The sequence below is a fragment of the Acartia tonsa genome, chromosome 5 (assembly GCF_053477335.1).
Source record: "Acartia tonsa isolate MP-2025a chromosome 5, ASM5347733v1, whole genome shotgun sequence".
In the NCBI taxonomy this organism is placed as follows: domain Eukaryota; kingdom Metazoa; phylum Arthropoda; class Copepoda; order Calanoida; family Acartiidae; genus Acartia; species Acartia tonsa.
The window spans coordinates 40,630,948-40,648,493 of record NC_137264.1 but is presented as its reverse complement, the minus strand read 5'-3'; the positions used below and the strand labels follow the sequence as shown (position 1 = coordinate 40,648,493).

The window sequence follows — 17,546 nt, the reverse complement described above, 5'->3', positions numbered from 1 at the left end:
TTGTCTTACCTTCTTACTTTAAAGCTTTGCTTTTATGGATGTTTTCATCCTATGGATCTTTTTATTCTAAAGACTGTTCTCTATTCGAATCACTATTTTGTCACAACTAACTTTGTATTGACAAACAGTAGCAGACAATTAATCTTGCTTTCCTTTTAATCTTTTTTACAAGCAGACTAAATAAATTGAAAAAGGCCCTTTCTTTACTTATTTGAATAAGAGAGGTTTTGTGAATATCAAAACCCTAAACAAAATATATTTTAAGATATATTCACTAAACCTCTCTTTTTTAAATAAATAAAGAGAATGCTGTTTGCATATGCAGGGGGACAAAATTAGTTATGAAATGCAGATTCCAGAAATCCGATTCTTGACATATTACCTCCTCCGCCCCCCCCCCCCCTTAATTTTAATTTGATCTAATATTTTTTGAATTGTGGATTAAGTTTAAAATCCTTGGGATCTTAGGGGATAAAATAAAGGACTATAAATTGATGTACACCCCCTATGATGATAGAAAAATGCCCATTCTGTAGATTGAAATTATATTCTTTTTATCCATGGTGTTTTGATATTTCCACCCAAAAAGTAAGTATATTTAATCAAACTCTGCCCCATTTATAAAAAAGTTTAAGCCAGAGCCATCAAATTTTAATATAGCCACCCTCGGCCGCTGCCAGCCCTAGTAGCAGCCATCCTCAGCCAAAGCCAGCTGCAGCCGCAACCTTACATTCAGCAAATGTCACCCGAAAATACAATTCTTCCCAATAGCTGCTGTTAATCCGTTAGGTTTGTTGCGGCTGACAAGAGGAATAAAAAAGGAATTTTATTGATAAATAGAATCTTAACGAGAAAGTTCAAGACGTTTTTCAAACGTTATAATTTCCCCTATGGCGTTAAGTGTTATACTGACGGTCAAAATTAATTATAGAGTAACCCGATGCCTAAACGTTTCGGTAATTGATTCGCTTTTTATTAAATAATATTATTATAAATTGATTTTGACTCAATTGCATTTATTTTGATAAAATACAAATAATCACAGAATAATATATTAGATCACAGAAAAACAAGCAGAAAAATTATCTTTAAAACAGGAACGTCCGTACATCCGTACTATAATTAATATTAACATTTCTTAATTATTTTAAGATTTAATAATTTTAAAAACATAATATGCTATTCTGTGTTTTGGACAATATTTTCAAAATGAAGCTTTTTATAGTGCCTATAAAAAAATGACATCATGCTGGTCTACTATTGGTTAAAATGTATACTGGCCTGCCATTGGTAATTTAGTCTGTGTATTGGCCTATCATTAGTCATGTGTATTGTATGGCGTTATTTTTTTATAGACACCATAAAGACATTCTTTTAAAATTCTTTTTTTCATTTTTCCCATTAAAAGGTTGAAATCTTGTAATATCTGCGCTACTTATGTTGAAATAATTACCATTCTATTCCTCAGTATCCAAATTCTAAAAGCATGTACATTTCTTTGGATATTCATATATACATATAAAGAAAAATGTCTAAGGAAACCCTAACTTCTAGATCGATTAGCCTTTTAAATTTTATAATATGTGTCCTTTTTTCTGAAGGTTCAGGGGAGAATTTTAAACATTTTCTTTACATTTTTTTAGACATTTTCTGTATTTTTGAACATTTTATAACTCTTTAAAACTTTTTATATTTATTTATATTGATTTATATTATTTAAAACCTTTGATTTTTAAAGTTTCTTTGCCATTAGCCTTTTTGGGGCTTCGTCCCTACAGGAGAAGGAAGGTTTCACAATCTTTTTGAATTTGATAAAACAAAGTTTTAATAAAGAAAAGAAAATAGTTTAAAACCTCCACAGGACCAATAGGTATATATCCTTAAGAGTAGAATCCAATCGGTTCAGTGGATACCGAGATCTTAAGCTTCAGACGGACGGACAGACAGACATCATTCTACTTTGTATGTACTATAGTCTGCTCTGTTCTGCTGTATGTTTCTTTAGTGGACTAGGATAAGTCACCTTAAGAAAACTGTTTATCCTTAAACTTTTTTGCCGGTCAAAAATATTTTTTGATCATATAGTTTTTCAACAGATGACATTTCATTGTCCCTAATTTTAAAAATTTACAAAAGCAATTATTTAAGATATATTAAAGCTACAATAAAATTAGGTTAGACAAAATTTACAAAAATATAATATTAAATTGTTTTATAAATACTTGAATAAATTTGAATGTAGTTATGTCAGGTGATTGAATAAATACAAAATGAAAATGAAACATTATGATACACTGAAGATAGGTTAACATATAATAATATTTACAACAGAAAACAAGAACTTTTTCGTCCTTAGCAAGCACAGTTTATTTCATAATTTCTCACAATTTAAACCTCCCCTTGGGTTCACTCTTAAGGTTAAGTTAACATTGCTTATAATACTGATTTTTAGAATCTTACAGTCAGATACTTTCAAGGTGACCGAACGCCAAATCCAGGTTTTGACTTTGCCGAGTTATCAGGGGAGCTACAGTAGACCAATCTTGTATGTTAAGGTGTCTATAGAAAGCTATTGGTATGACAAAGAAAAAACTCTAACGGTCTATCTCTCACCCAGTTCCCAGCAGAAAGGCGAAAGTGACATCTTGAAAGCATCCCACTGTCCATATTGATTCTTATTCCTTAACCATGTGATGTCTAATTAAAAAGAAAATCTATGAGGAACTGTAGTTGAACATTATAAGAATGAAGAAATTGAAATTTATTAAACAGGTATATTAAATTCAGAAGATATATTGTCAGTTCTGTTAGGTTTACAAAATATTTATAAATGCAGAAATTTTCATCATTAATCTTTTGAATCTTGATAACTTTGATATTGTTACTATGTGGTAAATAAGAAACTATAAAATTATATCATTGAAGTGAACAGAAAAAAAAATATTAAGTAATACATCATTTTTGTGCAGTTTCTTTTTTATTTATGTTTGATGTTGATAGAATAATTTTCTAAAGGTTAAAAATCTAATGAAAGAAATCTGGGGAAAATACATTCTAGGCTAAAACTTTGTAATAAAATTTTTGGCATTTTTTTCTAAAAAAAAAGAAAAGCAATGGAGATCGATATGTTTGCTTCAGAGAAATTCTGTTTATTTGAATTTAATTTGATATGTTTTCTTGTAGGGTTAATACGTTCTAATTTTTTCACATTAATACATTGGTGGTGGGGGGCGACCCCACCACTTGTACACCTGATAATTTTCCTGCCCCCCCGTCACTTTTCTCTGTATGGCCTTGGAGGGAGAGAGTTGTTTTTGCTTGGAAGGTGAAGGTTTCTCTTTGGAAGGTGAAGACTTTTGTTTCGGGGTTTTAGGAATTATCAGTATTTGTCAATTTCTGACGAGAACGAGTTTTTTAGTCGTGTTCATGGACACTTGTCTCGCCAGACCTCGGTCCAACTCATCAGGGTCCTGAATATAAATATAATAATGGAATCACAATAAAGGTAGGTATTACCATCTACAAAAAAAAACACCCTCTTTAGTAGATAAACATACCTAAATATTAATTTGTGACTATTACTAAGAAGCAGCTATTAGTGCCTATACAAAAAATGACTTCATACAATAGAAATGACCAATGATAGGTCAGTATACATTATAATTGAACAATGGTAAAATGTATATTGGCATTTTATTGGTCATTTGTTTTGTATGACGTCATTTTTTACAGGCACTGTAAGTCTTTTTTTTATTACTAAAGCTTTTAATACTGTAAATTATACTGAAAACTTTGATCTTAAGGATCGCAACAATAAAAAGCTAAAAACAAAATAAAAATTAACAGTAAAATTTATACAATGAAGAAAACACCTATAACTGGAAAAAGGGTCCAAAAGTGTTTTACATAATTTTTGTGACAATAATTCTGGTTTACTCTTTATTCCTATATCTTACCTAGTTCTCTTTTATCTATTTTTCCTGTTTAATATTTTTCTCAGTTAACAAAATTACGAACCATAAATTAGGCTTAAAATGTAATTATATTTCGGCTGTAAAAGTTAAAAAAAAACCTGAATTGAACTGTTGAATACTGATCCCACGTTTTCTTTCAACATCTAAATAAACATATTTATTAATTAAATTAAATTTCTAAAATTGCGGGATTGCAAATTTAACACTAGATAGGTTAGGTTAGGTTGGGTTAAAAAAGGTTTATTATAGTTAGGTGAGGTTTGACCGGGATTTAAAAAATTTGTCTACCACCTCCCTTTAACTGAAAAAGCAAAACCAGAGCTGCATACATAGGAATTAGAATAGTTATTTTTATGATTGATATAAGTATAGATGAATAACCCAAACAACCACCTGCCCCCTTTCTTGGGGACCTTTTTCATCGCTAGGAAACTGCTTTCTGCATTTTTGTGGCGACTTGGCTGATATTCTAAGACTCAATTGAAAGTCGGCACCGGGTCCACGGGGTGGGGACATACAGTTATTTAACCCCTTCCACCTCTATTACTTTACTCTAATGATATGAGAAGACAAGACGGACAAAGATTTAAGAAAAATTACCTTAACATGAAGGGAATTGCTGTCGACCCAGGCATCATTGATATAAACTTGACTGTAAAGATTGATATGATATTCTACACCCTCCTCCAGCTCCATATCAAGTGCAAAGGCAATTAACTCACTGTCTGGATCCTAGAAATTGCCATTTTATAAATAGGGGCGTGCAAACAATATTAGGTGATTCTTCCATAATTAACCAACCCCCTTCCCCAAAGAAAAATACACATTCAGACACATCAACACAACTGGAACATGCTACTTTAGATTTAACCCTTACAATCGGCAGTATTATCCTCTTTAAATTTTTTTTTCAATTTTGAAAATTTGAGTACCCCCCGGCCCCCCCCCCCCCCCCCGACAGCGAACAATGAACTCTGGCCGCAGCGCTGCTCGGCTCCCTAGCCTGCCTAGCCGCAGCGCTCGGCCCCCTTGCCTGCCTAGCCGCAGCGCTCGGCTCACTAGCCTAAAACATAACCTAACCTAAAATAGTTGTTCGTCGTTGTCGGGGGGGGAGGGGGGCCCGGGGGGGATACTCAAATTTTCAAAATTGAAAAAAAAATTTCTAAGAGGATAACGCCCAATCGGCTATACATGCAGTACAGTCAAAACTACTATTTCTGACAATTGCACACAAAAAAATAATTGTTTTACCTAATAAAAGCCATTTAATGATCTTACAGGGAAAAATATTACATATGGTCTGAAACATATTTCAGGGACTAAGCTGTTTTTCAGATCTTACAAATAATGTTACGATAGATATTAGGCAATGAAAAAGATGTGGACAAACTTCAACTGATATATTTAAGAAGGGAAAAGAGCAATACACTATAAACACATTTTCTCATTCGTTGTCTAAAAATTATTTGAACTTTAAAAAAATTTGGATTGGTTGGTTCAAATAAGCATTGTCAAAACTTTTCAACCAATAAATTAAAACTACAAAAGGAATATTTTTATTTTTTTATTACGCTTTTAAAAGATGTACATTAATTTATCTTCCATTGTCTTACTACTTAAGATCCCTAATTCATTATGAAATTTTACCATATCTTTAATGAAAAAATCTTGGGTCTTCTCTTGTTTTCCTCGAATCTTCAGCTTGTACTGCGTCACAGATTTTGTTGACGATTTTTTCCATTGAAAAATCTAAGAAGAAACATGGATAACAACATCCAAAAGTATCGAAGCACAACAAATCATGGATGGAAATCCAGACAAAGTGATTTAGATGCTGATTTTCGGTGCTATTAAATCTATCGGGGGGAAATCAAAACCATTCATATGTCTTTTATATATTTTAATTTAAATTTTTGTTAGTATGACTGACATACCGACGGACCAATAAAATTTTTAATTCGAAAGTTTACATTGTCAATAAATCAATGAAAGTGAAGTCCTGATTTATTCTCTTATTTATTAACTAGCGGCTACGCCCCTAGAGGCCTCTAGTGGCATTTAAATGTTTTTAATTTATTTTAAATATCTAATTTGAGAAATAATTTGTCTATGTTATCAGCTCTTAAATTCATGCTTCTACGCAGCGCGACTTAGCTAGCGAGAAAACGGTAGCGACACTATGCGGCGAAAATATTTTTAAAAAAATTCGATTTTATTGTGATTTCTCTTGGGAGGGTGGTGGTACCCTCCCCCAAAATAGTTAAAAACCTTCCCGGGACACATGAGAAACTACTCTGTTAAGGAGAACCCAATCGGTTCAGCGGTTAGCGAGATCCTTCGGTACAGACACACAGATACACACACAGACAAACAAACATCCTGTTACTTTAGTATAAGGATGTGCCAACGAACGAAAGACGGATAATAACATACCCCGTTTGTAAAGTAACCGTGTTACTAAAAATTTATAAAAAAAATTTCTAACCTGTTCTTCGTTGTCTAAAATTTCCAAATCAGACGGTGGGATAGGTCGTGTTGTGAAAAATCCTGCAAAAATTGTAGGTATTATCATACAACAATGGGTTTTAGAAATCTAAAGTTTAGATTTTTGTTTATAACACTAAAGGATAATAAGCATATTATTGATAGCTGGACAAAGTTTCTCAAAACTCAGCCAAGTGACGTCATGAAAATGAGGGAGATGAGAGGAGAAGTGGGAAAGAAAATCCCCTAAAAAAGAAATGGATAAACCCTCATTTTTATGACATCACATCAAGGCTGATTTTTTGAGACACACTTTGTCCAGCTACATCCCATTGTTATGTTTTATACTTTATTTCTATTTTATTGAATTGAGGTTGCAAACAAAGCTTCTTCAGTTTTTGACTGAGGTAGATGGATCTAATTATTTTTTTAACATAGTTATATTTTATATCTTAGGCCTTTTGCATGATCAACCCTACTCGAAAAAATATGAAAACAATCTCAGAAGCCAAATGAAGCATCTCTGACAACACACATCCCCCATATTTTATCTTCTTTTTATATAGAATAATAAATTTTATTTTGTGTTAAGCTTATTATTTCAATTACTTCAGAACTGATAGTGTTCTTCTTTTCAGGGAAGCTTTAAATTATTCCCGGAATGTTTTATACTATTTTATTTTTAGATTTTAGCGTTGGGCGGTTTTGAGCTATTTTTCTGCCCCCTCATTACAAATTTAAATACAGAGCCCCAAAATGCTAGGAGCGCAGCCGCTATTATCATTAAAATATACATTTTTACCTGTCAGTGCATCAGTGCTTGTAAGGTTTTCATTATTGTACAAAATTACAGTCTTTACTGAAACCTAAGAGAATTCATTATTTTAAAACTTGTTCGTCCCTTTAATATAATTTTCCCATACATAAACTATAGCGAAGCTGCGAGGGTTATCAGATTCTTATCTAAAAAATTTCTAAATAAATATCCTTCTTAGTCTTTCAGGGAAGCTAGTTATAGTTCCTGTAAAAAGGGGGATAAATTTAAAAACTTTTGGCCAAAGTATCCCGAATGACGTCATATTAGAAAAGTCATTCGGGATTTTTCGGCCAAATTTTTTAAATTAATTCTATTTTTATAGGCACTATAAAAAGCTTCTCTTTTCGGTCTCTGTAACACTTATAATAATGCGTTATTACATTATTCCAACCACTATAAAATTGTGTCTGGTCGGAAGGACGCACAGACAACCTTGAGTTGTAAAGTAGCTCCGCTACTATAAAATGTAACCTACCGAATAGAGCGCCCCAGAGACGGGCAGATTTGCCAATTTTAATGTCGGCTCATTCGCTCTTTTCACTGATTGGTAGGTCTCCAGGGACTCGAAGGCGTTGATACCACCCAAGCTGTTGTACGACATCACCAGGTTGATCTTTATAAAGCATTAATTAATTGATTTTGCATTGTCAGTTTTCTGCAGACACAAAAATAAAAAGACATACTTTATGGGACATAATTTCTAGTATTAAATAAAATTATAATAAAAGACCTACCTCAATGTCATATTCAACACTGTGCGTGGTGGAGACAATGTTTGGTTGGTCCCAGGACATCTTCACCTTGTTCACCTCGGGCTTGTCGAACGTAAGGTTCGTCGGGGCCGTCGGCAACGACATAAACTGCTTCTCAACCTAAATTAATATTTTTTTTTCAAAATATTCAATGTAAGGCTAAGAAGAGAAAGGTTTCCGAAGCTCTTTATAGTGCCTATAAAAAATGATGTCATACAATACAAATTACTAATGATAGGCCGACACAAACTAAATTACCAATGGCAGGCCAGTATACACTTTAATTGACCAATAGTAGGCTGATATAATGTCATTATTATAGGCGCTATAAAAAGCTTCAGGATTTTCCCTACCCAACCCTAACTTAAGGGAGGTGGGTATCCTACACCACTAAAGAGACGAAACCCCTGAAAAATTGTACTTGCTGCTTGACAAACAAAGTATACCTTTGGGCTTTTGCTATCCAGAAAAATTTTCCTATTGACATCTCTCATCCTGCAGATGGTGGCAATACCCACGGCATACTCCTGACCAGGGTTCAGGTTGCTGAAGGTGTATCTGTACGTTTGCTTGTTCACAAAGTCCTTGATCAACTCCTTGCCTGAGGTCGTCTAGAACAGAAAGTATTTCAATGAAAAATCTTAATTTGTTTAAGAATCCAGATATGCATAAGTTATCACTAAAAAGCAACTTTAATTTCAATGTATCTATGCTTTTGAAAAATAATGAAGTGACTAACGGACAAATAAAAGTATAGCGTAGATATTCAGTGTGGTTGTAGTGGGATCATAAATAAAATCACGAAACCTTTATATTTAAAGGTCTTTTTTTGAATGACTGACAGACAATGGGAATCTTCACAGAAAAAAATCAGCCATCTATCTTAAATATGATCTAAGAATTTTACGTTTCTGATGAACAGCAGAATATTTCAAATTATGAAGTAGCCTCGCTACTGAAAAGAAATAGTATTCATTTTTAAAAACCCAAAGACTTATCATAAGTCATAGTTATAGAGACGATGTCATATTAAAAATATAAATTTCTTGACAACATGATGTATACCTTAAGTTCAACTTCATAGCTCTCCAGTAAGGATAACGAATCAGGCTCCTGTTTTATTGGGGGCTGCCAGTAAAGGTCCACACTGGTGGATGTTACCTGGATAGATAGATTAGATATATAACTAGATGGATAGATAGTAGATGGATAGAAAGATAGATATATATATATCAGGCTCCTGGTTTATCGGAGGCTGCCATTAAAAGTCGACACTGGTGGATGTTACCTGGGTAGATAGATAGAAAAGTATGTAAATGGATAATACATAGATAAATAGGTGGATAGAAGGATAAGTGGCTGTTATTATAGGTCTATATTGGTAGCTGTTAATTAGATAAAAAGTAAGAAATGTATTTATCTAAAGATAGGCTTTTAGTAATACAGAGAGATGGTATAAATATACAGAAACTTGATAAACCAATTAAATCTTGTTTTATTAAAGGCTGTAAAAAGCTGTTAACCGGTTAGATATATAGAGTATTGATCACTAAAAAGACGGATGGATAGAGAACAAGTTTACAAAATGCAAAGGTATAATTCACCATTTTTACCTGGAACTTGATGTTTTCCGCTTGTGGTGGTAGTGGTTGTGTCAGGTATGACTGTTCTGGTATCTTCTCCTCAGAGCAACATTGGCTTCCAGTCACTGATCTCAGCCTGGCTTTGTACGCCTCCCCTGGAAAAATAGCATGTTTAGATTTTATCAATTAAGCTTCTCTTTAATTGGTGTATTTTCGTTTGTCCATAATATATGCTTACCGTAAATTTTAGAGGCCTACTTAAACCTATTTTATATTAGGCATACCTGAATATTTATAATTTATAATATATAGTTTTTGATGCATAAATATCACCTGAAAGAATCTTCATATTTATTCTAAACTTTCTTAATCAAAAGTAGGTACTTCCATAATATTAAATGTATATTGATTCATTAAAGTCATTGTGCCCAAAATATCTACGGGCTTAAAAGAAAGGATTAGTAGAGAGTAGAAAATCGGTTAAATGGTTAGTTAGCTATATATTAAAGGACATACAAAAAAACTTTTTTATAATTAATGTCTATTATTTCAAGCATAGGAAACCTATAAACAAACATTGTCAATGGTCAATGATTTATGTAAATACCTGGCTCAAGATTTGAGATGACAAAATCTTTTTCTTCTTTGTTGATAATGATTTCAAGAACTTTTGTGGCTGCGGCTTCCTCAGGTGTTTGGGCTTCTCCTTTGGGTGGCACGTTATTGCAATTTCATTTTAGTGGATTTTTAAATATAAGTAAATTATGACACCTTTATTAGGGTATGTATTACGTCTGATTTATTCAAGAAAATTGTCTGTTTTCTCCTTGTTTATAGTTCTTCATTCAAGAAATAAAAGAAAATATTTACATTTTACAAAATCTGCCTGAATTAAAAAATTTTGCATTTAAAATTATAAACTGTAAAACTGAATGAGCATAATAATTCTTGTATCAATTGTAATCAATTGTATCATACTGCCACCCTTACTAAGAAACCTGTCCTGACTATCAAACTGATCTTTTGCTTCATACGGGCGGGAGGATAGACAGGCATCGCAATATGTCCTGATAAATTATATAAAAGAAAATTGCAAATATCTCCTGCCTCGTGAGCATTTTCTGATATCCAGAATGTACTTTTCAAATTGTCCCTTTGGAGGTATCCAGGTTAGTTTAAGGTTCGAGCCCTCTGTGCGTTGTATCTCCTTTATTGTATGGATATATCAAATTATATAGATGAAATGATTAAATAATGGTGTCTTATACAGTATGACCCACGAAAAAGTATTTTTTAGCATATGCAGCCCAAATTTATAAATAAAATATTAAAAGATGCATATGTACTTATCAGAGGATATTAAAATATTTTTTTATATCAATTAACAGCCGCGATTTTTAAAGCCAAAAGTGCCTGAGAAACTGGATATTGCTAAATGTTTCTTCGTTTTTTTATTAGTATATTACTTTTTTCAACCAGTTAAGAAACAAATAAGAAAGAAGAGCAAGTTACAATTGATACATTATTAATTGCATTAAAAAATGTTAGTTTTACATATAAAAATTACTTTTCAAAATTTCATCAAATGCATTTTTCTCCTTATACCCATACAATATAATTTATAATCACCCCTTTTTTATAACTTGACCTTGAATGGCCCCGCCCACAATTTCAACCACTAATCTTCTATCCAATAATTGTAAGCATGGCCATAAAGTACTAGAGTAACCTTGACCTAATAAATTAACGCCCACTTTAATACGTTTTAAATTGTTAACTATTTAATAATTTAAGTTTGTAGCTGTAACTTTTACTTTTTTTATTTCAACAAAATAAAAAAGTTTGATTTCTGTTTCTGTACTTTTAATTTGCTCTTATATTTTAAAGGATTTCTTTGTGTAAGGGTGTTTTAGCAATATAAACTTTTTAAAAAATGCCTTTTAGAACAAGTGAAAAAAGTGCTTTCAGCATGAAATAAATTTCTTGGAAACATCTTTATATAAGTTTTATAAAAAGTATTGAAATTGTGAAGAAAACACCTTATTTCACTTTTAAAAAAACTTTCTTCAGCCACTTTTCAAAACTTTAGCTCTAAAAATCTCAGCTGTTAATTGATGTAAAAATAGTTATTTCTCGTATCGTATTATAAACGGCTTTCCGCGGATATAGAATGTACAATTATAAGATTAAAACTAGTTTTTTTAGCCCCGAGGTGCCGGAGGCACCGGCTAAAAAAACTGGTTTTAATCTTATGATTGTACATTTCTATATTCGTAGAAAACTGGATATAATACGATGCTAGACATAGTTTTTTCGTATGGATGAGAACCGGTTCCTATCCACCGAATACAAATGAATACGAGAAAAAAAATTATATCTACTTATGTGGAAATCTATAGAGAACAAGGACATATATATTTTTTAATAATTAATTGAGAAATATGGGCTGCATGCTGAAAAATACTTTTTCGTGGGTCAATCTGTATATACTTTTACATTTAGGCAAGTTTGACCTCAGTACAGCGTTTGTTGTTTAACAAGGATGACAAAATCCATAAAAGCGAAGCACTGAAACGGTAAGACAAACAGACATTATTACTTGTATTTTGTCAGAACTGAATAAGCAGAATTTAAAAGTATAAGAGTCGAAGCAAAATTATATGTAAATTTGTTGAAAAAATGCTTGATACGGGTTAATGTTTATGGACATAATTACATTTTTAGGACTTGATTATAGAGTTGCTTCGCTTATAGTATTGTACTTTGTTGTCCCAGGAATCAGTATACGAAAAATTAGATCAATTGGATAATTAGATCACATAAAAATTTGTTGTGAAAAAAGTAAAAAAAATCAACATGTTTAAAATGGACGTACGGACATTCTGGTAATGATTATAGAGTTGCTACGCTTTCTAAATCGTACCTAATCATCATGCAAAGTTTTAAATCGATAGGTCAATTCTAACATGCCTAAATTAATGAAAAAAGCTATCCGTTACAGACGTACGGACGGACCGACCCTAATTATAGAAAAGCTTCGCTACATGAGTTCTCCCAACATTTCCCAAAACATCGCAACGCATTAACGTGCATAGTAAGGACTTCCAGACAAAGATCGTGCAGTCATAGAGTTGGCTGTCTTAAATAACGCTTGACCATGTAATTATGCACTTAATTAATGAAGATTTGGTTCATAGATACAAAATTAGAACTTGTGGTGTATCACATCCACTATTTTCATACATTTATTTAGCTTTGTATATCCCTGGACAAATAGATTTTGTGGTGGGTACGGGGGCAATAGAGTTTTCCACGTAGCACCTAAAAATAATCATAAATTTTTATTTCAAAATATATGAACACTTGCGGCTATTCTCCGAGCGTCCTCTAGCGAAACGTAATATATTTTCTTTTTAATTTTTGTTAAAATCAGCTTTTTACAAAAATGTTTTTTTTTGGCATGGTGGTAGTACTCGTTTGGAGATGCGACATCCAAATTTCAAAATTCTTTGAACGTACAGACAAGATTCTTATAGAAATGCTTTGCATCTAGTTCACTTTATTTATACTCTCTATAAATTTAACACAGTATAAAACTTTGATCTAAATATTGATTGACAGGTCATAGTAATTATTGCGCGCACTTCAGGCATAAAACACAGATACTCTGGTCAGCCCTTAGGCAGTTTTAATGTATTTTTATGCATTTTCAAGTCTATTATTACCAATATAACACCATATATGGGTAATACTAGCCTAATCATGGTAATCTATATGTGATTGAATATTGTTATATGCTTATATAAAACATTATATCTATTGTTGAAGTAATCATGTAACCATTATGTAATACTAAGTATACCTATAGCCATAGCTACATTTACGTCACAAGTTTAACATACAAACACCTTATTAAACAGACAAGGACTAAGTCCTGGTAAATAGTTGTCGTTATAACTTGCACTTCTTAAAATCGCTCAGTTATTCATTGACTCTTGAACTATTAAGTTCTTCTCCTGGCTTAAAGGTAATGATCTTAGTTAATTTAGCATGCATTGTAGTTTAAATTTAGGTTCCTATGTACTTAGCATTAATTGTGCCTAGGTCTTATGTTAGAGGTCTAACACTATGCACAATTAGATGCTTTGGACTTAAGGCACTTTTCTGTCCTACACTACTTATGTTTATTATCTCCTATCCTGTATATATTTCATACTTAACTGATTCACTTGTAATGTAAATACACTTTATAAAACTATCTTCCTTCTTAAGTGCTTAATATATTTATATGATATAGATCGAACATCATAACCAGCCATTTATTCTTAGCTTAAAGCAATATAATACCGCGCGTGGGTATTTGTTGAACTGCCACGGGTTCAACCAAATTCGTATTATACTTGTGGGAATAAAAGGAAAAGCATTCTTCACTGACAAGCCAACGCTGAGAATGTCTATGTGTATTGCAGTAAAAGTAGGATTTAAGTAGTACTCATAGAAGAGCAATCTCCATACCGTAACTTTTGGACAAGCGCCCCATTCGCACTACCACGTTCCCAATATAGGTAAAGACATACTCAAGACCTAAGAAAAGCTACATTGAAAAGGAGAACCGTATCTGTTCATGGTTAGCGAGATCCTTCGGTACAGACAGACAGAGATCATGTTACTTTATTATTAGGATTGCTATTAGCTACACCCCTAGTATGAAGGCGCTCTGCATTTGAAGTAGTATATATAAAAAAAACTTTTTTTAATACTCTTAAAGGTTGATCATATATTTTGCTTTTAATTCAAACAGCTTCGCTACTTTTGAATATAATCCTTTTTTAAGAAAGTAAGAATTGACCTACCTTTCATTTTTGCGTTGCTAACAATCGCTGATACTGTTATTATGTATTCCTATTTTTTCAAATAATTCAAGTAAAATAAAATTTTAGCAAAATCTGCAACATCAAGTAACAAATGTCAATAGGTTGTAGTCTAAAATCTATTGGATTCAGGAGTGTGGGAGGGTGATGTAGTGTAAAAATTTATAAAAATTCAATTTTTTTAGATGTGCACGCCACTGACCAGGACTCTTAATTTTTAAAAGCTTATTCTTTTTTAAAAGTTTACGGCCCATACCTTAAAGTCGTATCTCCACTGTGGGTGTTACCCTCCTCACAAATTTTTTTTGTTGACCTATAATAAGCTTTAATTTGAAATTTCAGCCAGACAGTCATTTTTTACTTTAATAAAAGAATAATAAATAAAAGAAAATAAAATTTATTTATTATTAAATTATTTTCCTTAGTGCCACCCTCAAGGTTTTGAAACAGTTGCTCTCTCATCCCACTGAAATAGACAACATTTATTAGAATATTTTGATAATAAAAATATAGGTTTTGGTTTTAATCCTATGAGTTAGAGTTTCCTTAGCCTAATATAAATGGAAAGGAATTTGACCCACCTATGTAGCATTACAGGCAATCAACCCTTTTACTGCACGATCTTTGTTTTAAAGTTTAAAGTTTTATTCATGACTAGCAATGAATAATCATATTGGTGGAAATGAATAATTATAATCATATAGGTGGAAATGAATAATTATAATCATATTGGTGGAAATGAAAATTATAATCATATTGGTGGAAATAAATAATTATAATCATAGTGGTGGAAATGAAAAATTATAATCATATTTGTGGAAATGAATAATTATAATCATATTGGTGGAAATGAATAATTATAATCATATTGGTGGAAATGAATAATTATAATCATATTGATGGAAATAAATAATTATAATCATATTTGTGGAAATGAATAATTATAATCATATTGGTGAAAATGAATAATTATAATCATATTTGTGGAAATGAATAATTATAATCATATTGGTGAAAATGAATAATTATAATCATATTAGTGGAAATGAATAATTATAATCATATTGGTGGAAATGAATAACTATAATCATATTTGTGGAAATGAATAATTATAATAATATTGGTGAAAATGAATAATTTTAATCGTATTGGTTGAAATGAATAATTATAATCATATTGGTGGAAAAGTTTGTACAAGCCAAACAAAGTTTAATAAAAGTCCTTAAAGTTTTTGGGCCAACAATTGTCCTCTCCGCCTCTCACTGTATTTGATACGCTATGGTTTAAGGAGAATGACGTAGCAGCAGTAGATACCAGACGTATGTAAATGTATTGTGGAGTGTCTTTGCTATTAAAAGAATCTAAATATTTGAAAAGATTTACCTTTTAGGAACATTGTGATAATACTCTCCAACTTTGGGAAATATTGTGACAACATACTTCTGGAGGGTGATGGGTTTTTCCAGCTGAATATGATCAAACATTATTCCAAAATTCTATTGCAATCTCTTTCTTATGATTCTTATCTGTGGTTATTTTAGGGAAATGCAATAAAAACTAATTGTAAACTTTTAACATAGTAAATAATTCGAATTTAATATTTTACCATTTTATTTGAAAATGCTAAACATTTTGTTAATGTGGTTTCAAGAAATTTGCACTTTTTTATACATTTCCTTTTAAATGCTTTGATAACATAATACAATTTTCAGATTTCAAAACAGCTAAAATACTATTAATATTTCCCTTTTTTCTGTTGACTAATTTAAATTAAATGGAAGCTAGATAATGATATCATAGGCAGACATTTATTTATCAGATTTTTTTAAAAGAATAATATTCCTCTGTATCTAAAGATGCCAGCTGAGGTGGTTTCCAACTTATCCTTATCTCAGTTTCAGTCAATTTCATCCTGAAAATACAAAAAAAAATTAAAAGATTTTGAATTTTGTGGTGGCCTAGCCAATTTTTCTTTGTGAGGAAGTTAAGACTCTACAACCCAAATATTTTAATTGCAGAAAAAAGATTAGAAGATCTTTAAAGGATGATTGAATATCTATGTAACGCATCGTATTATAGACAGCTTTGCGAAAATAAAAATGAAAAAATATAAGATTACAAGATTGTGTTAGCTCCAAAGGGTCGAAGGCTATGCTATATATGATTTTTCAGTATGGCTGATGTCCGGTTCTAAACCAGCGGATATTAATCGGTTTAGAAGCCATACTGTAAACTATTTTTTCCCCATTTCCAGACTAAAAATATGAAGTCTTGAAGATTTAATGCATTTTCCAGTATTATTCAAAACCGATAAATATCCGGTAGATTAAAACCGGTTCTCAGCCATATTGAAAAAATAATGTATAGATCGTATTACAAAAAATTTTCATGAATATTAAAAAAAATCGTAAGATTAATACCAGTTTTGTTAGCCCGGACCTATGGCTAACAAAAGTGGCCTGATCTTACAATAATCATTTTGATATCCGTGGAAAGCTGTCTATATATAATAATACGATGCGTTAAATAAATATTACTATTATATTATTTTGCAAGGTAAAAAGTATTGTAAGATTGTTAATTCTGCGCTACTCATGGACATATTTATCATTTCTATAATCATGGTCTGTACGTTGGTACTTCATTTTTTATCAAAATCTACTACCTGGAAAAGTTGATATTGGGTTTACAGAATTCAGCAAATTGGTGAGAGGTGTAAGTCAAAGTTCTGAAAAAATGTAAAAAAATTAGCAAAGTTTTTAAAGTTTTGTATTGGAAACTAAGAAATAAACGAGATAAAGAGGTAATGTGAGAGATAATAAATATTAAGTTTTTAAGAACTCAATGTCTAAAAGGTATAAAATTGATGTATATAAAAATAATATTATACTCGAACAACGATGATAACATCTAAACGCAATAAAGCACAAAACACATGTATGGACAATTGTGGTGAGGTGTGGAGTACTTGGTCAGCGGTCATAAAAAAAAAGAAGAGTAAGATAAAAACTTACTAAACCTATATTGAAAATAAGTATATTTGTTTTTGAAGCATGACAGACAAA

General features: G+C 31.6%; 1 protein-coding gene across 3 annotated transcripts in view; it reads right to left on the bottom strand.

Moving 5' to 3' along the window:
- Window positions 1-999: 999 nt before the first annotated feature.
- LOC145319511 (uncharacterized) overlaps window positions 1,000-17,546 on the bottom strand; it is a 30,823-nt gene continuing 14,276 nt past the window's right edge. For all 3 annotated transcript variants that reach the window (XM_080161682.1, XM_080161683.1, XM_080161684.1), the window contains 19 exons: window positions 17,147-17,209; window positions 16,326-16,393; window positions 15,865-15,949; window positions 14,904-14,947; window positions 14,464-14,514; window positions 12,878-12,931; window positions 10,718-10,819; window positions 10,218-10,316; window positions 9,641-9,765; window positions 9,093-9,188; window positions 8,474-8,638; window positions 8,010-8,147; window positions 7,751-7,888; window positions 7,261-7,324; window positions 6,460-6,521; window positions 5,622-5,723; window positions 4,575-4,706; window positions 4,073-4,117; window positions 1,000-3,470 (listed from right to left, as the gene is read on the bottom strand). In XM_080161682.1, coding sequence (XP_080017808.1) covers window positions 3,390-3,470; window positions 4,073-4,117; window positions 4,575-4,706; window positions 5,622-5,723; window positions 6,460-6,521; window positions 7,261-7,324; window positions 7,751-7,888; window positions 8,010-8,147; window positions 8,474-8,638; window positions 9,093-9,188; window positions 9,641-9,765; window positions 10,218-10,316; window positions 10,718-10,819; window positions 12,878-12,931; window positions 14,464-14,514; window positions 14,904-14,947; window positions 15,865-15,949; window positions 16,326-16,393; window positions 17,147-17,209 — 1,714 coding nt within the window. In that variant the 3' untranslated portion in view covers window positions 1,000-3,389. The remainder of the gene's footprint in view (window positions 3,471-4,072; window positions 4,118-4,574; window positions 4,707-5,621; window positions 5,724-6,459; window positions 6,522-7,260; window positions 7,325-7,750; window positions 7,889-8,009; window positions 8,148-8,473; window positions 8,639-9,092; window positions 9,189-9,640; window positions 9,766-10,217; window positions 10,317-10,717; window positions 10,820-12,877; window positions 12,932-14,463; window positions 14,515-14,903; window positions 14,948-15,864; window positions 15,950-16,325; window positions 16,394-17,146; window positions 17,210-17,546) is intronic.